The sequence below is a fragment of the Xiphophorus maculatus genome, chromosome 12, assembly GCF_002775205.1.
Source record: "Xiphophorus maculatus strain JP 163 A chromosome 12, X_maculatus-5.0-male, whole genome shotgun sequence".
NCBI classification, from domain to species: domain Eukaryota; kingdom Metazoa; phylum Chordata; class Actinopteri; order Cyprinodontiformes; family Poeciliidae; genus Xiphophorus; species Xiphophorus maculatus.
The window spans coordinates 862,132-886,240 of NC_036454.1; the positions used below are offsets into that span (position 1 = coordinate 862,132).

At 39.0% G+C, this 24,109-nt stretch overlaps 2 protein-coding genes across 3 annotated transcripts in view; one reads left to right on the forward strand and one right to left on the reverse strand.

The window, feature by feature from the left end:
* The window catches only part of zfr (zinc finger RNA binding protein), a 44,118-nt gene extending 37,120 nt beyond the window's left edge, over nt 1–6,998 (reverse strand). For both annotated transcript variants that reach the window (XM_005813470.2, XM_005813471.2), the window contains exons 1-5: nt 6,889–6,998; nt 6,659–6,740; nt 1,760–2,033; nt 1,225–1,363; nt 378–605 (exon numbers count right to left, since the gene is read on the reverse strand). In XM_005813470.2, the coding sequence (XP_005813527.1) occupies nt 378–605; nt 1,225–1,363; nt 1,760–2,033; nt 6,659–6,740; nt 6,889–6,925 (760 nt within the window). In that variant the 5' untranslated portion in view covers nt 6,926–6,998. The remainder of the gene's footprint in view (nt 1–377; nt 606–1,224; nt 1,364–1,759; nt 2,034–6,658; nt 6,741–6,888) is intronic.
* Nucleotides 6,999–16,909: 9,911 nt separating this feature from the next.
* LOC102222671 (ubiquinol-cytochrome-c reductase complex assembly factor 3) lies at nt 16,910–23,404 on the forward strand. Its single transcript, XM_005816748.3, has 2 exons — nt 16,910–17,087; nt 23,120–23,404. The coding sequence occupies exons 1-2, from the start codon at nt 16,971–16,973 to the stop codon at nt 23,246–23,248; spliced, it is 246 nt and encodes an 81-aa protein (XP_005816805.1). The 5' UTR covers nt 16,910–16,970; the 3' UTR covers nt 23,249–23,404.
* The last annotated feature ends 705 nt before the right edge of the window (nt 23,405–24,109 follow it).

Here is a 24,109-nt window from a genome sequence, read left to right on the forward strand (position 1 = left end):
ATCTGGAAGAATTTACATTTTCTGATTATTCTGAAATTGGAAACAACTACTGAAAGAAAACTGGAAAACAGTACCGTTTCCAATACATATGCATTTTTTTATACTAACAGGTTCCAATGCCCTGAATATACAGTGTATCACAAAAGTGAGTACACCCGTCACATTTCTGAAGATATTTAAGTATATTTTTTCATAGGACAACACTGACAAAATGACACTTTGACACAATGAAAGAAGTCTGTGTGCAGTTCATATAACAGTGTAAATTTATTCTTTTGACCGTCTCTTTCTTAGGGGTTTATGGCTGTGGAAAACCAGGTCAGAGAATCATCTTTACCCAGACAAATTGCATAAAATCCAAACTGACAATCACTTACCAGAGTAGGTGACAGCATTGGTGCTGTATGTTGGGCTTTGGGAGTAAGAGGGAACAACTGAGGCTGCAGCCGCTGCAGCTGCCACTGGCTGAACAGTGGAGGTCACCGGGAAGATGGAGAAGGTGGATGAAGCTGGACTGGCAGCAGCTGGCTTGATGACAGTAACCTGGCGATTCTGTTGGCTCTGGGTATAGGATGTTACACCTTGACTATATACAGCTTTGGGAGCTACACAAAAAAAGTAATAAAAGTTTAATGTATACCTGAAGTCAAGATTATCAGATCAGCTTTAATCTTTAGCCGCATAGCTGAATTATGAATATATTTCATGTAACTGTTTACATTCATCGCTGTTGTGATTATTAATGACCTATCAAGTAAAGCTTATTTATGTGTGATTTTAATTTCATGTCTTATTTAATGGAAAAACCACAATTGCCAAATTGTGTTTTTCAGCATCGGCAGAAAAGAGACGCAGATTTGCGCACATTTTGTAATGGAAACACAGCTAGTAAAAAACTAAAACCAGAGACTGTTGCTTTCTCTTCTAGAAAGAAAGAGCAAATTGCTGAGTATTACTGAAAAAAATGCTCACAATATACAAAATGGTTGGAAAGAAACTGTCCCAGCTATGCTATAGTGAAGCACTGAAGTGATTTCTAACTTAAGCGATTTCTCTTTACTTGGATTCAATTACAGTGATGGAGAGCTCAAACAATCATCTTTGGTCAGCAAAGAAAACAAGTGTGTAGCTTACATGAAGAAATTGCTGAATGCACATTTTCAGGGGTGATCAAACAAGCATTATACATAGAGAAATGTACATAAGGAGCATCTTAAAACATACCTGTCTGGTAGTAAGAGTCTGCAACACTGGGCTGCGGCTGTGCAGCAGCAACAGCTGCTGTGACAGAAGGCTGCTGGTAGTACTGCTTACTGTCATAAGCTACAGCTGAAGCCGTGGAGCGAACATATGAGTAAGAGTCCTGCAAAGAAAATCTGAATTTCAAGTCTGGTTGCTTATTTTCTTGTTCCCAGAGAAATGTCTAATATCAGAGAAATGTTGTTAGCCATATCCAACTCTGAATATAAAAAGTTCCTAATTGGAATTGGAAAAATCTGATGGTTGGAATATGAAAGTCTGTATTAAAGCAACCCCAAAAAGGACAAATGAAACCCTGTGGAAGAGTGACCTATCTGGGGGTGAACCTACTGTATTTGAATATCTGAAGACATAAAAGACAAAACATTTATGCAAGTGCATCAAACTTAAATGCAGTTCTTGTATTTTGTAAATTTAAAAGCTCAATAATTTAATTCCTCTGGTATCCATCACATCAACAACACAGGTATCCCAGAAAGAGGACATGTGTGTTGAGTACCTGGTAATTCTGTGAGGTGACTGGTGGAGGGGGTGGCGGGACCTCCGCTTGGCGTTGTGGGTAGCCATAATCATTGGTAGTATGGGTTGGCTGGTATCCTCCATAAGCGGCAGCAGTTGCAGCTGCCACGGCAACAGGCGCAGGTCTTGCCACAGCAACGGCAGTGGGTGCATAGGCTGCTGCAACAGTGTGTGCTGCCACCGGTGCCTGATGAACTGTGTAACTGGCCACAGTGGTGGGATGAGTGTATGCTACCCCTGCAGCTGGCTGCTGGCTGGAAGGACAACAGGGTCAAAGGTTAGCGTCAAACACAGAACCACGTAATACTAAAAGAGACATAGCTGAGAGAAACCCTGAGGTCTCCAGTTTACTTCAGCTGTTCCATAACAACAGGGTGCTAAAAGTATCCAAGTGTTACCAACTATGGACCATTTGGTGCTTTAAGTGTCACCAGGAAGCCGCCTGCTCATAATGGAGCTGAAAGACATCTCAGAGTTGTCTGCACACTTATTAAAATCCTCAATCTTTGATTTTTCTAACAGCTGGGCTTTCAAAGTCAGGTACTGAAGTACCTGGCTACTGCAACTTTCAGATGACTGAGCACATCTATTCTGTTCCTACAGTTAAACTTCCCTTTTGTGCTTGCTAACATTTCTTTATCTTGCAGCATTCTTTCATACATTTAGTCTTCCTCTCCAGTCAGGCTCACAGAAATTTCAATCTTGCAATTTTTTTGGCTTGCTTTTAGACTTCCTTGAGCCAAAAAACTAAATCCACGACAAGGGTCAATGTCACTGCCTTCTTCTGGCCGTTGCAGTTTACTACACCCAGTTAACCTAGACTAATAACCAAAGGCCTGTTTTTCAGCAGGTCAAGACACAAATGTTATTAGTAATTTGGTCACAAAGGTGATTAAAAAGCTTCACAGTGAGAAATTGTTGTCTTTTGTTGGATGGTTAAGGTCAACATTTCACATAGGGTTCTCGAAAATCTAAATCACAAAGTCAAATATTAGGTGATGCTAGAATGCAGCAAGCTGTGACTCAGTGACCTTGTCCAACTCCTCAGATCAGTCCAGATGAAAGAAAGCTGACTGCTACAAGAGGTTAAAAAAAGAAATATGTACATTATGAGCCAAATCCTCAAGCCATCACATTCAGGTTGTTTGGTCCAAAACAAATATACAGTACAGACCAAAAGTTTGGACACACCTTTCTAATTCAATGGGTTTTCTTTATTTTCATGACTATTTATAAGGCAAGAAATCCCACTTATTAACCTGACAGGGCAGGTTGACCTATGAAGTGAAAACCATTTCAGGTGACTACCTCTTGAAGCTCATCAAGAAAATGCAGTGTGTGCAAAACAGTAATCACAGCAAAAGGTTGCTACTTTGAAGAAACTAGAATATAAGGGGTATTTTCAGTTGTTTTACACCTTTTTGCTTAGTGCATATTTCCACATTTTGATGCCTTCAGTGTGAATCTACAAAGTCAGTAGTCATGAAATTAAAGGAAACTCATTGAATTAAAAGTTGTGTCCAAACTTTTGGTCTGTACTGTATATCAATAAGAAACAAATAAGGCACTCTGACATAAGGAGAACACTGAAATCTTCTTCAGCCCACTGGCCCAGAGCTCATCTGGGCCAGTGGGCCTCATCTGGTACGGCAGTAGCACATACGCGGACAAGAAGGCGCTCCAGAGGGTTGTTAGGGCAGCAGAGAGAACCATAGGCTGCCCCCTCCCCACTATGGAACAGATTTACACTTCTAGGCTCCACAAGAAAGTTTTGGACATTTTAAATGACTCTTCACACCCTGGCCATGGTCTCTTCCAGCTGCTGCCATCAGGCAAGAAATACAGAGCAATAAAAACCAGGACAAATCGCCTAAAAAACAGTTTTTACCCGATGGCAATCATGGCACTAAATTCAAAGGCATAAGAACTTCTGCTCTTGAAACCACTTTGTTAAAAATGTAAATTCTGTTGCGACACCTCCAGGCGCTGCAACCATCTTCTGATGTCTATTTATTTCTCATTTTGTACTATTTATTTCTTTTTCTTTGTATATTACGTATATACACATAACCTGCATCTTAACTCGAGCAAATCTCAATCTCGTTGTAATCTGTTGATGACAATGATAAATAAATCTTATCTGTTTAGCTGTAGTTCTATCCTAGATTGAGCGACTAAAGGAGACAGTACTGCCAAAAAATCTTTTACTTTTTCTATAGCATAGAAAGTGCTCCTGGATCATATTGGCTATGCTTCCTTTAAAAATGTTGAGCAGCTGGAATAGATGAAAATACTACCAGTATCTGCGTGACATTTGTCAACAGAAAGAAGCATGAAGAACTCTAGAATGTCCAGGAGGGTGGCTGTGATGATGTGGGCTTGAACAGACACAGTGGAGTAAGAGCAGTTGATGGGCTGGATCCCCAATCAATCACTTGCTGAAAAGTTGCTGAACACCTAGGATTCTGGTGCTCTCTACTCTGTCTCCAGGATCTTAACATCCACACAACAGGGTGCCAGTGGACAAGATACATCACAAGATGCTGAAGGCTCTGGGAATTTTGAGGCTGTCATATTTGGCATGTCTCTTCAACATCACTCAGCAGTGTGCTCCAACTTATCAGTCTCTTTGGGTAAGTTGGAAGGAAGGGGCCAACCTTTCTTTGAACAGAGGACGAGCAGTGCAGCTTTCATCCTGAAATGTTAACCAGATCTGTGACCTCTTGGTCGAGGGTTGCTGCAGAAAAAAAGTTGCCAGGGATGCTCTATAGGGCCATCTATAGGGCCTGTATAAAGAAAGCAAGAGCTGAGTCTGCATTCTCAGCACAGCATTGAGTTTGGCCTCTGCCAGGATGCCCTTTGTCCCAATTCTGTTTCTGTTGTTCATCTTAATGTGGTGTCTGGTTTGAGAACTCTTGGGGTCTGTTGAGGAAAATAAGTATGTTTATCTTTCTTCATGTGTGTGAAAACTTATGGCCTTGACCGAGTTGTAGTTTCTACTGAGAGGAATGTTGATGAAATGACAGTTTAAGAACAAAGCAGATCAGATAAGGTTGTTGCTTCAAGCACAAGGGTGCAATAAAATCATCTGGGACCTCAATTATTCAGTTTGGTGGAGGTCAGTATTAAGTAACGTCTACTGTGGTGTGTCTTAACTGTGTATAAAACTTGGTAATAGGTCTGGTTGTGTTCGAACCAGACCAGGATGTTAATATGCTGATGTCTCGCTTCTCGCATGCAAGAATAAATTGAAGAACCGTCTTTGTTTAAAGTCAGTGCCAGGTCTCATGTAATTCACATATTTAGCTATGATGGGTTTCTTTTCTCCATCTCTTTTAGACCAAGCATGTAAAATGTTGCTTGACTAAGAGGTTAGAGTCATTCTAAGAAATCTTCCTAACCCTGAATAAGCTCATAGAAGTAGTTGTCCCAGTTAAACTGGATCATTTTAAATTTATGACACAAAACATATTCCATAACTTGTGAAACTTTTATTCTATGAGTAAATGTAAAAAGGATTCAAAAGATTTTATAATGTTACAAAATTAGTATTAACATAAAGAGATTTTATATAACAAAATGTGTAGACAAGGCACAATCAGGATGCTAACCTAGGCCTACCTCTGGGTACATTTCAGAAGAAAGGAAGGTAAAGGCTTGTGATAAAAGTGGACAATGTTCAGAAAAACGCTGCTGATCTCTAAGGTTTAAAGAACCAGGAATATTAATCTATTTCTTTCACTAATTCATTCCCTGATTTAACATTTTATTTGGACATGAATGTAAGCAAAATGTATTAAGGCAAAATATTCAGTTGCTGTTTTTAAAATTATTACATATTTTGTGAAATGCAGTAATCATGCCCTTAAAGCTGAACCAACACTTATTCTACACACTAAAAAAAGTGTCTGCTCAACATTTAATGGTAATATCCATGATCTATTCTAGAGATAAGAAACAGAATGGGTTCAGATTTTCCCAAAGAAATTGTAATTATTCCACAAGCTTGTGTATTCAAATATGATAAGGGCTTTTACAGACACCATCCACCTACAACATAGTTTAAAATAAGAAATATTTATCGAACACCATGAAAACATACATTGTTATGCTGACATTCCCCAGGCTAGTTTCTTCAGTTATTTGAAGAAATCATATTTTGTGTATATTGTATTCAAATTCTGTGCTTTATCCAACAGAAATGTTCTGTCCCTCTTCTCAGAAATGACCACTTTTCAAAAATTATTTGGAATATGGTTTTAATACAAAACTTTGGGACATGAAACTAGTCCAGACCTTTTTCCATCACCTTCTCATTTTTTAACTAAGCATTATTAAAAGCTTTGCACTTTTGCAGAAGAAGGTTTTAGATGTGACCTTTTGTTAGATGTTCTCATACAGATGCAACTCATCTTTATCAGAATGCATCTGTATCAGAGCCAGATCCTTCACTCTAACATGTTTTGCTGAGCTGGATTCCTTTCAGCTCTATTGACAGCTATGCATGTCAGACAAAGCTAAGATCAAATTTGCTTTGACAACATAATTGAATGTTTTAGTGTGGAAATAAAATGCATTAGATCTAATAATTAACAGCTTTATGAACGGGACTCTCCGGTTTATTTAGTCTCTGGCGTGGAAACATGCATTTTGGATTTATCGGAGGGTGCAATATATTAGTTAACGCAGAGTACAATTCAAATCTCAACTTTGGCTTTCATCCAAATACGCAGAAGGACAACCGCCCCCTCCCCCAGTTGGGACAATGGTAGCACTGGGGATAAATCACCCAGGTTACATAAATCATGCATAAATTCACAGTTAATACCATAAAGAGGTGTGTTGGTGTCAAACAGCTAAAAATCTACAAGTTCCTTACCTGTACTGAGCTGCGGCGCCATGCGTAAATCCGAAATAATTGCCGGTAGCCATTTTGGCATCTTCACCAAGCCGGCTGGGCACTGCAGAGGACAGACACAGCAGGCTCTGATGAGCGCATTTCAAGGACTAGCCATTAGCTTGTTTATTCGTGATGCTCAGTAGCTTTTAGACAACCATAGGTCAGAAGAAATCAGCCTAAGTAATGTCCAAGCTTTTAATGATACTCACCATAGGTGAAGGAGACCACTGGACATATAGGAATCATTGGGTATTTTTAAGCGTTCTAACGATGCCTCACTAGTACACCAGCCTCTTCATATTACATGTCGTACCCGGAAATGCTGAGTTCGCGCATGCGCCACAAGAAGGCAGGGTGCGGTCTAGCTCCTGATCCTGCGCCAGTAATATTTTAGTTAATCGGGACTACTGGTGTCATTCATACATCAACGTTATACAGCGACTATGGAGAGAAAATAAACAAAAGTAGTGTGCTTTTTGGACCTACTTTTAACCTCGGTTTTGGTCCATTGATTGGTCACCAAACCGCTACAGACGTTTATATGGAGAGCTGGTTAAAAATTAAAATAAATAATTTTGCTTAATTTAGTCATAAGAGAGAAAAAAAATTGGGATAAATTTTTCAACGTCATATTTTAACGATGTTATTCATTAATTTATAAATGTTACAGTTTCAAACTAAATATTTAGTTGGCGAGCTAACTAGATTCAAAGCAAATATTTATTTAGAAAAATATAAGATCAAATTGCTTTGAGAACATAACTGAATGTTATGTTCACTTATGTTCATAACATAACCACTAAATCAGACTAAATAAATATTTACACCGATGCTAAATATTTATTTAGCAACTACCATAAATGTTTTACAGCAAACAACATATTTAGGCAATAAGCTAAATATTTATCCTGCTAAGAGCAAAAAATAGTGTGTAACTAAATATCTAGCTTCTTAAATAAAAACTTAGCTTCAAACAAATTTTTGAAGATAGGCATTTTGCTTCATATTTATGTGAAGCTGAGCATTTTGCTTCAAATATTTGACTATAACTAAATAGCTTGCTAAATACTCAGCAAGCTATTAGCTAAATACTTAGCAAGCTAAACCTTGGCGCATAAGGGTTTGGCACCTTATGTGCCAAAATATGGTACAAAGGTGCCAAGACATTTTGCTAAATTAGTAGACTACATATGTAGTCTGTAATTAAATATTTAGCTGCAAGCTAAAGATTTTGCTACTAACAAAATATTTAGTTTGTTGCTAAATTTAAATTGGAACTAAATATATAGATTGGAGTTAAATATTTAGCTTAGTAACTAAACATATAGCATATGACTCTGAAAATGACATATGAGATCCATTTCTTCTCTTACAAAAATAACCCAAATTAATGTGGTTAAGTTTTGACTATGTAACTTAAAAACTACACCACATAGCAGACTATTGAAGATGAGAGAAACCAAATCCAACAATGCAGATAAGTTTTAGCTTAATTGTGCAAATCCTGCAAAAGTAGCCCTAGCTATTGAGTGCATACCCTGTGAGGTACATTGACGTACCTTTCTGTTATAAAAATCATATTTTCAGCAAACATTGATTTTAATTGAATTTAATTTCATTTTCTGTTTTTTTAATCACATTGTATTGTATGTAAGAGTATTTTTTTTTCCTTTCTACAGTGGTTATTTTAAATATATATATATATTGGATGTTAAGAAACAACACAAACTTTGATATGTGCAGTTGTCCAACTGCTGTGGTTTGTCTTAGGGAACATTTCTGTAATCGCTTTCTCTTTATTAATAATAATAATAATAATAATAATAATAATAATAATAATAATAATAATAATAATAATAATAATAACACATGAAAGACTGACTGTCTCCCCGGGGCCTCTTCCCAGGGGAAGAGGACACGCTGGGTGTCCAGACACGCTGTTTCTTGCCTGACCTAGGAACACCTTGGGATTCCTCCAGAGGAGCTGGAACAAGTGGCTGGGGAGAGGGAAGTCTGGGCCTCCCTTCTTATGCTGCTGCCCCCGCGACTTGACTCCGGATAAGCGGAAGATGGATGGATGGATGGATGGATGGATGGATGGATGGATGGATGGATGGATGGATGGATGGATGGATGGATGGATGGATGGATGGATGGATGGATGGATGGATAGTGGCACAGTTGGTAGCACTGTTTCCTTGCAGTAAGAAGGTCCTAGGTTAGACTCTCTGCATGGAGTTTGCATGTTCTCCCTGTGCATGCATGGGTTCTTTCTGGGTACTTCAACTTCCTCCCAGAGTCCAAAAACATGACTGTTAAGTTGAATGGTTTCTCTAAATTCTCCTTAGGTGTGTGGGTGTGGGAGGGGGTGTGGGGGGGGTGCGTATGTGTGTGTGTGTGTGCATGGTTGTTTGTCCTGTCTGTCTCTGTGTTGCCCTGTGATGGACTTTTGACCTGTCCAGGGTATAGCTTGCCTCTTGCCCGAAATGTCTCACTGGAGATAGGCACTAGCACCCCTCCCAACCCCACTAGGGACAAGGGTGTAAGAAAATGGATGGATAATATTGAAGTAAATAAACAAACAGAGAAATTATTTACTTGAGAAGATCTCTGTTCGTGACATTTTATGCTTTGTAATGATTAAAGCGAAGAACTCTTGGCAGGTCATAGGACTCTCCTACTGCCAGTGTTGTAGTCAAGACCAATTAACCCGACACCAACACAAGACCAAGACCAGAGTGTATCGAGACTGAGACTTCCCAAGACTGAGGGAAGTCGAGACCGAGTCAAGACCAAGACCAGCGCCCCGGGGTACATGACACAATAAAATGTGAAATATTATCAAAATTGCTTCTCAAATTGATTTGAAAGATTCATATTCCCATAAAACACCTAGATATTAAATACTTAGAGCTGAAATAAATTTAAGCAATATTAAAGCAGAACAAACTCTTTGTTCTGCTTTGCTTCCATCTCTGTGCTACAATCTGCGGTGGTCTCATGCCATCCCTAACAAGATAACGGCCCATATCATTCATGTCAGAAACCACCACTGTCTGCACCATTAAACATAGCAATTGAACCAATGCACTAACTGTAAACAACGCTCAACTGTGAACACTAACCAAGGAGCAACAAGCAAGAAGTAACCAAGCACAAGGCACTCGCCATGACTGTTCTCGCCCTCTCTCCCACTGCATGAAGCCAGGCAGCACAAAGTGCTGTAATGTCTGCCACATGACAGGTGACAAAAACAATCAAAGAGCAATGTGCATGCATGGTTTTGTTCTTGTGTTTTATTTATTTGCTATATCAATGTATATACGGTAATAAAATAAAATAGTGATAGCTACTGCAGTGTACGCAGAGCATTACTAGAACAAAGAACAGCTCTCAGTGAGGCTCCAGTCCTATCTTCTTAGTAAAGAAAAGTTCAGAAGACTCGGCTTGTTCATGAATGTCACACCCAGGGCCGGCCAAAGCCTCCATCAGACCCTAAGCAAAATGTGGTTTTGGGGCCCTGTAGTTCTGCTAACAATGTGGACTGGCTGCAATCAGCAGCCCGATCATTAGATCATTCACACATCTGCTATAAACTGCTATAAATCACAAATGCTTATGTGTCTCGGTACAGCCAGCATTGCTAAATAACGTCAACAGAGCTAACCTTTCTTTGAGCTTCTTTTCTAAGTGACGAAAAAAGTTAGACGTAGTCCCCACCGTCTGTGAAAGCGAAGCGCTGCTGAATTAGCTGTCGCCGTCGGATTTTTTATGATTAATGCAGCGCAATTCTATTACTGAAGATTAGACAGACATCTTCTGCCGCTCAAAGAAAACCACTACGCATGTCTCGGAGCGCTGCGTGCGAGTGAAAGGTGGGGAGGGAGTGGAGGAGAGTTACAAACACGTAATTGGTAAATCACATTATTGCTTGGATTTTAATCGGTGTGTTTTGCATGCAGTGAAAACAAAGATGTTAACAAAGAAACTGGACAGTATGTTGTAAGTTTAGTTATATTTCCACAGTTGTGGTGTTGACTGGTCTTGAAATAAAATCCCGAGTCCTCAGCACCCGAGACCGAGACAAGACTGAAACCAAATGCTGTCGAGTCCGAGACGAGACCGAGACCATCTCCAGACCAAGACCGGTTTCGATTACTACAACACTGCCTACTGCAGAATTTTAATATAATAGTTGTCAGAAGCCACATAAACATTCTGCCCAGATGATGCATCAAGAACTCTGTTCTGCCAGAAAAGAACAGAGCCAGAAGTGAGCCAGAACTCTGATACTCTGTTCCTGTTCTTGATGTATCAAGAACCAGAGGTGGGGACTCGAGTCACATGACTTGGACTCGAGTCAGACTCAAGTCGTTAAAATCACGACTAGAGACTTGACTTGAAAAAATGCTCAAAGACTCGGACTTGACTTTGACTTTCATGCCATTGACTTGGGACTTGACTCGACTTGAAGCTGTTTACTTGAAAAGACTTGATATTTTTTACTCAAAGTCTTAAAATTTAAAACACATTATTTATAAAGTGGCGTCATTAATTAATGTCACTCATTCCGTATCAATATTCGCAGACCGTCACTATGGTTTTCTTCTCTCCTTATGTATGTATGTGTACGTAGCTGCAGCACAACCAATCAAATTAACAGGATTTGGACGTTTAAAAAAACGCGGCAAAGCTACAGAGCTCAGGGAACGAAATACGAAATAACCGCTCGAATATGCTTCTGCGAGTAATTTCTTTTGGCTACGTAGGTTATGAACTTTCGACTAAAAAACGAACTGCAACTTGTAAAACATGCAAGAAGAGAATATCGGATGGAGATGCCACGACGTCCAACTTTGTCCGGCATTTGAAGCTTCACAAAGATCGCTAGGTGGCACTTTTCTTTTGCTGTAAGATAGTTGACTTTAGCTAACTTTGTGTTAGCATGTGTACTCCGGGTTAAATTGGTGATTATTTACCATAAATCCGGTCCTTCAAATGCCTCCACAAATAATGTGCACCGTGTTAGCTCAGGAAGCCGGTGGATAGTGAGCGGGGCTCCGGAACAGAAAGCAGATTCTGGACCTGAACACAGGGAACAGAGTCTCTCTGTCCCATCATGATGATGAGCCGGGTCTAGTATCATCTAAGGATGGTTGGTGTATTTGAAGACATCTACGTTGGGAAATTATATTGACAATATATTGTTTTGACAGGTCAGAGAAAAGAGGAAAAACTGCTGTTATGGTTCTTTGTATTGTGCTGTGGAAATGTCAGCATTTTCGTCTTTTTTTATTGAATATCAAGTTTAACAGAACTGGGCAATAAAGTGGTCCAATTTAAAAATGTTTTTTATACTTTGTGTTCAGCTACACATGTTCTATCATTTGAGATAAATACATATTTTAAAACGAACAAATGGTCTATTATTTGAATTTTATGTATAATTGCAAATTATTAAAAAAAATAAATAAATAAAAACGACTCGAAATGACTTGAAATTAAAGGTTCCTGACTTGAGACTTGACTCGACTTTTGCCTGTCTTTACTTGAGACTTGACTCGGACTTGAGGACAAAGACTTGAGACTTACTTGAGACTTGCAACACAGTGACTTGGTCACACCTCTGTCAAGAACTGTTCTTGATACATCATGATGTATCATCATGTTCTTGATGTATCAAGATACATCATCTGGCTCAGATATGGAATGTGGTCTGGTAGAAGCTGCCAGAACAGAGTTAAGTAATTTTCTTCCTTCAGAAGGAACACACTGAAATGTGTTCTCTGCCCAGGTTATAGAGTACATCAGGGGTGGGCACTCCTGGTCCTCGAGGGCCGGTGTCCTGCAACTTTTAGATGCATCTCTACTTCAACACACCTGAGTCAAATAATGAGGTCGTTAACAGGACTCTGGAGAACTTGACTGCACTTAGGAGGAGATTCAGCTGTTGGATTCAGGTGTGTTGGACCAGGGAGACATCTAAAAGTTGCAGGACACCGGCCCTCGAGGACCAGGAGTGCCCACCCCTGGAGTACATAAAGGTTGTACTTTGTGAAGATTGTACTCCAGATAATACCTGGAGTAATACTCCTTTTATGGTTGCACTTTGTGAAATCTCCGAGCTGCGTGATTAGAGAGTTCACAAACACAATGACCTTTATGACATTTATAATGATAAGTACACCGATTGTAATCAGCTACAAGGATTACAGGCTTAGTCAAGGCGATTTACACTCCATTCCCGTTGGGGGCAGTATTGTATCAAGACGTTTATCGACACCAGCCACAGAAGGCAGAAGAGGGAGAAAAACGTCTTGCAGTGATGGGATTTTCGGCTCCTTTTCGAGATGCGGCTCTAATGGCTCTTCTTACTGTGGAGAGCCGGCTCTTTCGGCTCCCAAACGGCTTCCCATATATATTTTTGACATTATTAATTAATTAATAGCTTAAACCTAATTTTATAATATTTTGTTTCATTATTGACATTGTTAAGCACTTATGATGAGTAAAAATGCCGCATAACAATGCTTTATAAATAAACCTTTTATTATAACCAATTAAATTATCACAAAATAGCACCACTTCCACAAAAATAACTTAAAATAAATTAAATTAAACAGTTAAATATAAATACAAACACCCACCACAATATGAAAAAGTATCAAAGCAGCTTCATAACAGAAAAGGTGCCACAATACAAATATCAAATACAGTGCTATTAAATTAAAGTATAAAACTATGAAAGATAAAAAAACATGTGAACAACACAAGTTTTGAACCACTAGAGATGAAGAACTCACTGTATTAAATCACTCAAAGATTTACAGATTGGCGTTGAGAAACACCAGGTGTCTAAGCTTGGCAGGGCCGATCCTGTTCCTTCTCTCAGTTATGATCTGTCCAGTTTTAGAGAAGATCCTCTCTGAGGGGACGGATGTTGCCACTATGCACAGTCTACGTGCCATCACGTGAGAGAGATGTGGATAGATCAGTGCCTTTGTCTCCCACCAGCTCAGTGGGTCGGCACTCCGCTGGAAAAGAGTCTCCTCAAGGTAGGACCTCACTTCCAGAATAGCATCAGCTGTAGGATTCCTGGTTGCAGTGTCTCCGCTTGCCTGCTCCTCAAAAAACCTCCAAACAGCTGATGCTTGGGGCTCCTCCAGCTCACGTGCTGCTGCTCCCTCCTCTCCTCCATGACCCCCTTGCAGGTGAGATGACTGCCCATACCTTGATGCTGCTGTAGTTATTCTTTGGAGGGCTTCGTCGACTGCTCGGTTGTCATTAAAGGCCACCTTTTTGAAACGGGGGTCGAGGATGGTGATTTCAGACAGAACTGTGTTGTACTCCATGCGGTGGAATTTTTTGTCCATGATTGAACAGAGAGAATTCACCAACTCCTTCACACTCTCTGTGGTTACTCTGCTCTGGTGCTCTGCTGTCACTCTCTGAAGACCCCTGCACAGTATCAGCATTTTGGAGCCGGTAACATACCTGACAAAAGAAGCATCAAAATATTATATATTATATAATATTTATATAGCCTATTTAGCAATATTATTTTAAGTTTCATTTCTAAATTGCTTTACATACTAATAATTTTATTTATTTAGTAGTATTATTTTCAGCCACTTCTAAACCTGTTTGTCAAATAAATAATTTAACAAATAAAAAAATTACAATGATAATAACATCATAATAAATTTTAATAGGTATCATAGTAATATTATAGCAAAGTTCAATGAGTTGATGTTTGAACACTATACCTCTCTGCGCTGATCTCCACTGTGACCTGGTCGAAGGGCTCCAGGACACTGCAGGCCTCTTGCAGAGCCTCCCACTCCTCTTGGCTGAGAGGAGCCACAGGTGCATTGATCACTGCCAATGTTGGGATAACTGCATCCTTTGATTCAAGCATTTGCTGGATCATATGGAATGTAGAATTCCAGCGGGTGACACAATCCTGTTTGAGCTTAAGCTCTGCCATAGACATCTGCCGCTGGGTGGATTTAAGTTTTTGGGTGGCTGCTGTGCTTCGGTGGAAAAATTCCACTATTGCCTTCACTTTGTCCACAGTGGGCTTCATAGCCCTCAGAGCATTTCTCACAAATAGATTAATGGTGTTTGCCAGGCATGGATGGTGTGTCCATTTCAACAGCAGCTGAGGCTCTCTTCACCCTTTCTTGCAGGGAGGCCCGTGCTGCATCATACAGGCCTGGGATTATTTTCTGTGACAGGGTTTTTCGGCTGGGGAGGGCATACATGGGATTGAGGGCATGGCAGTAACTCCTAAATCCGACATCCTCTACAATGGAAAAGGGCTGAAAATCACGTGCCACCATCTTGGCAAGCTCCGCATCGATTGCGCTCTATCTTGCTGGAGTTAGAGACTTCTGCAGGAACTGCTTCATAGAGCTCTGGGTTGTGGATGCAGGAAGGTGGGATCCAGGCTGGGATGTAGGAATGGGGGCAGACATTGTTGCCGAAGGAGCAGTTGATGTTCTTGCACCTGAAGAAGCAGCTGCAGTACTTGTTGCACTCGCGCTGTCAGAAGGTTGTGGTTCCCTTTCTGGCCTCGACTCCTCCAGCAATACCGATGCGTGTGATATCCACATGTGCCTGTGCAGGTTGTTTGTCGAGCCTGCACGATAGGAAATGCTGACTTTGCACAGTCTGCACTCTGCCCTGGAGCTTGATGTAGCATTAAAATGAGTCCAAATCTTGCTCCGTTTTCTGTCACTCATTTATTTTCACCTATTCAGTTCTCACACTGACTCCCCTTCTTTCTGTGCTTCTTGACCGCTGACTGAGTGTCTGTACATAAACACCTGCCGACAAACGCTATACAGCTTGGCCAACTGCCTGCCGTTTCCACAAAAAAAGTGGAGATAAACTTTTTTTTCAGTGTTTTCCCGCCACATTATTAATTGAAACTATGTGTGATTGGTCAGATGTGTGGAGCACATTCTTGACATGAGGGCAGTGGACCGACCGAGGGAAAAAAACTCTCCGCTCTAGCACTGGCAGAAGAGCAAAACGCGCAAGGAGAGGGAGAAGGGGGGGAGAGACAGTGAGGCACCGCAGGACAAAAAAAAAATGATGTGGGGAAAAACAATCGGCTCTGGCACTTGCAGAGCACAAGCACAACGACAGGGAGGCGGAGAGACAGCGATATACTGTAGAAAAAAAACGGCTCCCAAATAGGATCCTAAAACAGCTCCCATTGTGGAGCCGGTTCCAATCGTTCACTTCAAAGAGCCGGCTCTTAGAGCCGGATCGTTAGCGACCGACACATCACTAACGTCTTGGCTTCCCCCGCACCGCCAAGTACAGCTGCTTCTTTCGGACATTATAAAAGCTAGCAGACAGAGTATAAGTGAGTACAATGGGTGCTGGAGGTGAAGCCTAGTAAGGTAGTTATCTGTTCAGATTCAATGTATTGCTTGACCAGTATTATAAGGGGAAAATCTGAAAGCCGTCAAGATCTTTTATATGAAGTTAGTTATTTGATATATGGTTTAAAGCAACAAAAGCAACAATTCACATGGGTTCCAGCACATAAAGGAATTGTAGGTAATGAAAAAGTAGATAAGTTGGCTAAAGAAGCAGTTAAAGCAAGAGAAATTGAATATGATGTCCCACTAAGTAGAGCAGAAATAAAAGTAATTATTAAAGATAAAATAAATAATATATGGCAGGAGAGATGGAATTTAGAAGAAAGAGGAAGGCATTTACATACAGAAGGAGGTAATCATAAGAAATAATAGCATAATGAATAGGAGAGAGGAAATATGGATTAACAGGGTGAGTATTGGGCATACTAGTTTAAATAGTGGTTTAAAAATAATACGGAAACATCCATCAGGTGATTGTTCTTATTGCGGGGAAACAGAAGGAGTAGAACATGTGTTGATTTATTGTAGGAAATATACAAAAGAGAGGAAAGAACTGGAAAGAGTAATGGGGAGTTTAGTAACTATGGATAATTTATTAGGGAAGCATCGATCATATGATATAATTCAAGCACTTATTAAATACTTAAAAGATACAAAATTAGCTGAGAGGATTTAGTATGTGTGTGAGTGTGTAAGTATGAATATAATTTAGTAAATGTATTTATTTATTTATTTTTGAAGATGTATCGTAAAAAAAATTAAATTTCTGAAGTTACATCTTCGTCCAGTTGATGGAGGTAATGCGCAAATTGTGTAAACTGCCATAAAACGCAACAAAAGAAGAAGAAGATAAGTGAGCACGGCGGTTCAGACGCCACAAAAAGTGACCGTTCAGGATGAGCGGGATGCGGACAACTCTGATCTCCACCGCGGCGATTGCTTCCATGGGGCTCGGATATGGACTATGGTCTGTGATATCTCCAGGAGAACAGCGAAGGAAAGAGATGCTGAAGGTGATTTCATGTAAACTCAACCTTGCCTCTCTCCTATCTGGAGTTTCTGTTTCAGTCTCAGTTTAGAGCTGGAATCCATGAGGATCTCCAGGTATTATTTACGAGAAAATGGTAATAAAATGGTAAAAAAGCACAGAGGGAGACGGAGGTATAATACACCGCAGTGAAGTTAGTTTCAAGTTGGATATTCGATATTCGCGTTCCGCTGAGTAAGCGGTGTTTAGCTCAAGGTTGATCCGATTTATGAACGCTAATGTCTCCACCGCTCCCTCCCCAAGCTCTTGGAGGTTCACTTAGGGACCGTCAACAAATTTCCGAACTAAACACTCCTGACAAATAAATGTTAATAAATTCCTTGAATTGTGACCAACTGACACAAAAAGTACTAATTCATGCTTTTACATGAGACACACTATCCTCTATTAAATTTTAAGGTCATATTCAACATTTTAAATAATTTTAGTATTAAATAATATAATGTTTTCTTTAATAGCTTCTAGGTCGTGTGCCCCATTCACTCAAAACCATTGTGAAATTATAATTCTAGTCTGTATAGATGAGGCAAACTAATGTATCTTCCATTTTAACACTTTTTTTTAAAGATTTTTTTGTCAAAATGTAATATTTTTCTTCAATAGCTTCTAGGTCATGTGACCTATTGACTCAAAATCACTGCAATTATTCTATTAGTCACACTCATTCTTATTCCAATTTAATGCTTTTTAAAATTTTTGGCAATTAGTCAAAAGTTAGCATTTTTCAACAATATTTTCGAGGTCATATGACCTATTGACTCAAAACCACTTTGAAATTGTCTACTAGTCTGTATAGATGAGGCACACTCAGTTATATTTCATTTGAACCCTTTTTATATTTTTGATAAAAATTTCTTGTCGAAATTTAGTATTTATCTTCAATAGCTTCTAGGTCATGTAAGCTATTGACTCAAAATCAGTGTGAAATTGTTCGTCGAGTCCGTATAGATGAGGCACACTCATTTTTATTCCATATTAACTCATTTTTAAATTTTTGGCAATTTTTTTTAGTCAAAATTTAGTATTTCTTTAATAACTCCTGGGTCATGCAACGACTCAAAAACACTTTGAAATTATTGTACTAATCAGAGGAGATGAGGCACACAAATTTTATTCCATTTTAACTCATTTTTAAATTTTTGTCGATTTTTTTTTGTGTCAAAATTTAATATTTTTCTTCAATAACTTTTAGGTCATGTGACCTATCAACTCAAAATCAGTGTGAAATTGTTTGACGAGTCCGTATAGATGAGGCACACTCATTTTTATTTGATATTAACTCAAATGTATATTTTTGACATATTTTTTTTGTCAAAATTGAGTATTTTTTTCAATAACTTCTGGTTCATGTGACCTATCGACTCAAAATCACTTTGAAATTATTGTACTAATCAAAGGAGACGAGGCACACTAATTTTATTCCATTTTAACTCATTAAAAAATGTTGTCAATTTTTTTAGTGAAAATTTAGTATTTTTCTTCAATAACTTTTAGGTCATGTAACCTATCAACTCAAAATCAGTGTGAAATTGTTCGAGTCCGTATGGATGAGGCACACTCATTTTTAGTCAATTTTAACCCTTTTTATATTTTAGATCAATTTCTTTAGTCAAAATTTTGTATTTTTCTTCAATAGCTTCTGGGTCATGTGACCTATCGACTTAAAATCACTTTGAAATTATTCTACTAATCACAGGAGATGAGGCACACTCATTTTTATTCCATTTTAACTTTTTAAATTTTTGGCAATTTTCTTAGTCAAAATTTAGTATTTTTCTAAAGGCATTTATTGTCAGAACAATGTTCATTGTCTTACTATTTCCATTTAGATCCACATAAATTTGACATCAATCCAAACCAAGCACAGTAGAAAACTGTTGCCTCTTCCCATTAACACCTGAGCAAAATCAGGGTTGACCTTAAAAACCCCATCCCCCTTCAGACACTCAGAACTCAAAATGAAATACGCCCCCTGGTGGCGATAAACATAGGAAAGGATAAATGGCTCCTACACTGTGATAAGAGGAGAAAACTATAAATATATCTCTGCACTCGACTTTACTGTATGGCTAGCTCGCTGTTACTGTCTCTTACTCTGCAGTTGTGGAGTCACAATGTCTAGGAGTATGAGCGCCCCCTGCCATGAGACAAGAGAACTGCCTACCTCAACTCGAATCTGTTCTCTGCCGTTTCTGATCGCTCCTCAGCACATGAAACACGTTACACACACAGTTGGTGACAAAAAACACTGTACATTATATACATAAACTAAATTATGAAAAATCATTTCATACATTAAATGTTTTTTAGCCATTTTATTGTCGACACACAGACAGGACGAGCATGCTACCATAGAATGGCAGCCAGTGCAGTTAGTGAGAGGTTGATCAATCCCAGGTGAGGCTCAACTCGCTGCTGCCTCACCGGCTTCGCTTCTGAGCATTTGAATGGGAAAATGGGAAAATTCAGCGATTTTGAAGAAAAAATAATCAGAATTGGTTAAGCTAAATGAAAAATAGGTACTTTATAGTACAAACCACAGGGTGAAAACAGCAATATAAATTATTTTATCATTATATATTATTTTTCCATGATGACAGGTGAGGCCCTGACTCACCTGCCTTCTCTGACCGCACGTCATTGAACCATAGACATTAAAAAATCGGTCATGTTCTATTTTTGCCCGTCAAATTATAATCATATTAACATAGGCTTTTAGTCGCATTTTTATACGGTTTAGTTTGTATTCACCTAATTGAAGCGTGAATCCAGATCCCATCACACATAAAGCAGATGAACGCATCTAACTTTTTCTCCGTAGTGACAGAACCCATGTGGCCCCAATACTTATAATAAATTAAATTAAACGACTCGACTTAAATTACAAGCACTTGACCTGCTGGGGTCGGAACGCACAGTGCCTCACAAGTTCCTCCTGGTCCACAATTGCAGAGAAATCTGCGCTAGTTCATCAGTTAGTTGATTCTGTTGGATACAAACCGATCAATTGAACTCTGCTAGCTTTTTTTTTTACCCCTCCAGGGGGTCTTTTGTGGGCTCTAGTGTCCCTTATATGACAGTAGGCTGACAGAAAACGGGGAAGGAGAGGAGGGAAGACATGCGGCAAATGTCGTCGGGTTCAGGAGTCGAACCTGCGACGGCCGCGTCGAGGACTCAAGGCCTCCAAATACGGGTCGCACTAACCCCTACGACACCATGGCACGCCCAAACTCTGCTAGCTTTTTAGGATTTCTTTTGTGTGTGTGTGATTTTGCTGCCTCGAAACGGACAGATTGATTGAGCCGCCGCGCTCCTCCAGACCGCCGCTCTCCTTCTGGGTACAGGAGGAAATGTCTTCCAGCTCTATTTGTTAAAACCGCAGGATGAGTAAAGTTTAGTTTTTCGCACCAGCGGAGCCGCGTCCGCATTAGTTGTGCAGTGCGGGGCTGTGCAGAGACCTTTGGAGAGGCAAGGGGTCAAAGTTTAAAAAAAGGGCATATTGAACAAGATCTTAAAAAATTGTACAACAACATAGCACCAACCAATATTAATCTAATCTAATATTTCATTGGATCATACTATATCATTGTCATCATGTGGGGGCAAAGCAAAGCAAATATAATCTATGTTTCCCTGATAGGTATAATGTTACTGTTTTGCTGCTGACAAAGCTGGAGGGCTGTGTTGATCTGAGACTGTAGCTGTTAAACAGACCAGAGGAGAGAAGGTTACTGGTTATGACGTTATGAAATAAGCAAATTTGCTGCTATTTTACTAAATAAGCCCTGCTACTTTTGATTAACATCTGTAACGACTTGGCTGTAGGCTGTTTTAAAGATCAAAAAAGCACAGAGGGGTTAACTCTACATAATTCTTTTATGTTGGCACCTCTGAAATGTAGAATTGTCAGACTGAGATATCAAGGGAAGGAAAACTCAGTAGCTGCTGGTAGACCCCTCCAGACAAACAGGGGCGCATGTACATGGTTGAATTGTAATAGGTCATAGATCTAAAACTGCAGCAGTCATGAGAATGACAATGTTATTACATTTTATTTAATGTATTCAGCAAAAACATATTTTTAGGTGTTGGAAAAAAATTTACTTTGATAAACGAGCCATTGTCAAACATTACCTATTTTTCTTTTCAGGAAAAAAAAAGTATTACAATATGACACGTCAACTCTTTTGTGGATACCATAGACAATGTTTTAAAAAATTCCAATAGACTAAATTATTTTTATCTCATTGCATAAACTGTCTTAATACCCTAATCCAGGAGTCTCAAACTCCAGTCCTCAAGGGCCGCTGTCCTGCAACTTTTAGATGTGCCTCTGCTGCACCACACCTGAATAGAATAATTAGGTCATTAAGGCTCTGGAGAACTGATCTACACAAGAAGGAGGTAATTAAGCCATTTCATTCCAGTGTTTTGTACTTGTGGCACATCTAAAAACTGCAGGACACCAGCCCTTGAGGACTGGAGTTTGACACCTGTGCTTTAGATTGAGATATTTCACTAAAAAATGTAGAGGGAATGAAAAATGTAACAGAATTGTCTGTGTAGGAGCAAACATCCTGCAATAAAGCTCATAAAAAATTTTTTGTTCTATTAGGTATAAAGAAAACCTGGATGGACACCTCTGGACAAAAACAGAGGAAGAAAACAAATATTAGCCTTGCTCTTTTATATGGAAAAAAAAAACCCAGATGAAAAATTTAGTGATGCTGTATAGGCCTGTCGCGATAAACGATAAATCAATTAATCGTAAGATGAATTAAAACGATCGACGTTATTTTAATTATCGGCATTATCGTCTCTTCCGACCTTTTTCTCTTTCAGCTAATGACACTGAATGAAAAAGGGCTCAACTCCGGTGCTCTCCACTGACCCTCCTTTCTCATTTCCTTAGTGTAAAGCCCAGCGCAGACTACGATCTTAGAGCTGTCGGCCGATTGTCGCCCATTTTCAAAACCTGACAGACCACACATTAGCTGACAGAAATCCTAGGTATAAAGGTTCAATCGGTTCGTTCCTGCCGTGTGGTGTCCAACAATGGGCACAAAATAATGGCTACAAGTCCAGTGAACTAATTTTAAAACCAGGCATTAATCAATGCTTTACTACAGTCTACCTGCAATGCATGTGGCTAGTGTCAGAGTAAAGTCCTGACTGAATGAAAATCATTAGAACCTTGTTTAAGAGGCTTGTTTTCCTACCTGGACAGCCAGTCAGTGGATTTAACGCTTTGCCTATTTGCAGTTTGCAGGACATTATTTAAACTTAAGCCTTGATCTTTTTAGTCAGGTATGAAAATCAAGGGAGTTTATTCTTCACATCTTAGACCAGCCACTAATTAAATCACAGTTCTGTGTTTGAATGATTGACTTGTCTATGCATGCGCACTGTATGTACAGACCTGTTACATACAGTCGGTATTCTTTCACAATTAAAACTGTATCAAACATACTCAAAATGTAGGAGTGCAATTAGTAACAGTTGTGAAAAGTCCTAAATGTCCTCCTGATTGTCAAAAATCACACAATTGTCCCTCACTTTGAGGAAGGAATCTTAGGCAGATCCAAGCCTGCCAAATAGGGCTCTTTATTTCCTAATACAGATGAGAACTGTCAGTTTATAATTAAAACACACCAAATCTCATTTGTTTAATGACTGTCACTTACACACATTTATGAAGTGAAATAATCTTTGACTATTTGTAAGGGTTTTCAAGTTCTTGTTTAAAACGTTAGATTGGAGTTTTCTATCAGTGAACATGAGTCTCCTGTACAAAGGTCTGTAATTTAAAGGTTTTTGTGCTTCCAGATTGTTTTTTACCTTACATTTTACATTAGCAAATATTTTGTTGAAGAAAAAAATCTTTTGTTCTGTTTTTTATAATTGTACGTTTTTAGTTTTTTTTTTGTTTGTTTTCAAATCAAATGAACTCAGTTTATCATGAATTACCTGGGTTCTTTTATGTCCACTACCCACCAGAACCTCCCTGAATCAAACCCAGTGAGGATGGAAGAGACGAGGCAGAGGAATGCCATGCTGATGCAAGTCTTAAAGGACGCTGCTGAAACCAGCGACAACCTTGCAAGAGGATTAGGACCTGAAAAGTAGACGCACCTCTCTCTGTTCATTGCTGGCTGTTGCTTGACATGAAGAGCCACAAATGAATCATAAACATGAACACTGTTGGAGTGCATAGATTCCGCTGTCTAGCGTGCAATTCTGTACATTACACTTAACTGTTTGATTAAAGCTCTTTCAACTAAAGAGTTTCTCATTCATTTTTATAACTGATTGCTTTTCCATTTTAAATGACCAGTCATATTTGTATTCTTATTTATTTAGATGCCATATCATGTTCCTGTTTATCAATCTGATCTGCATATGCAGGAAACTACCACTCAATGTTGATGTGTCTAAAGCAAAAGAATGTTTTTGGTTTTACTTCTGAGATTGTAACATTATTGGTGACTTGTAAAACTCATTGCAGGTCTACTTATTTCCAGTTTTCCCTCTTTGGAGCTTTGAAGAGTTGGAAGCATATTCCTGTAGATGGTGGGTGGGCAATCCATCTATTCCCCAGTACTACATCTTACAATACACTGATCCAAAAAAAAATCTTCATAATCTTTGATTTCTCTAAATTCCTACACTGTTGGGGATTATTTAAAATGCCCTTTAACAGAATTACTTTGCCAAGTTATGTCTACATGTGAAAGTTGGTCTTCCTGATGTGTGGCTTCACAGAGGTTTTCCATTAGCTGGTTTACAGATAGAGCCAGATACAAAATAAACAACTTGTAAGTCTAAGTATTTTATTGTCACCTTCCTAATATACAGTTGCTGGCCATGAAATTAGAATATTGGTAAAAAGTTGATTTAAATGAGTAATTCCATTTAAAAAGTTAAATTTGAATCATATATCATATGCGTATATCATATTCATTCATTAGATAAACTGTTATATTTCAA

Excerpts from the sequence above, each read along its gene's own strand:
- LOC102222671 (XM_005816748.3), top strand. The coding sequence starts at position 16,971 with ATGAGCGGGATGCGGACAACTCTGATCTCCACCGCGGCGATTGCTTCC. Across the intron at positions 17,088-23,119 it reads GAAGGAAAGAGATGCTGAAG|AACCTCCCTGAATCAAACCC; the intron begins GTGATTTCATGT and ends ACTACCCACCAG.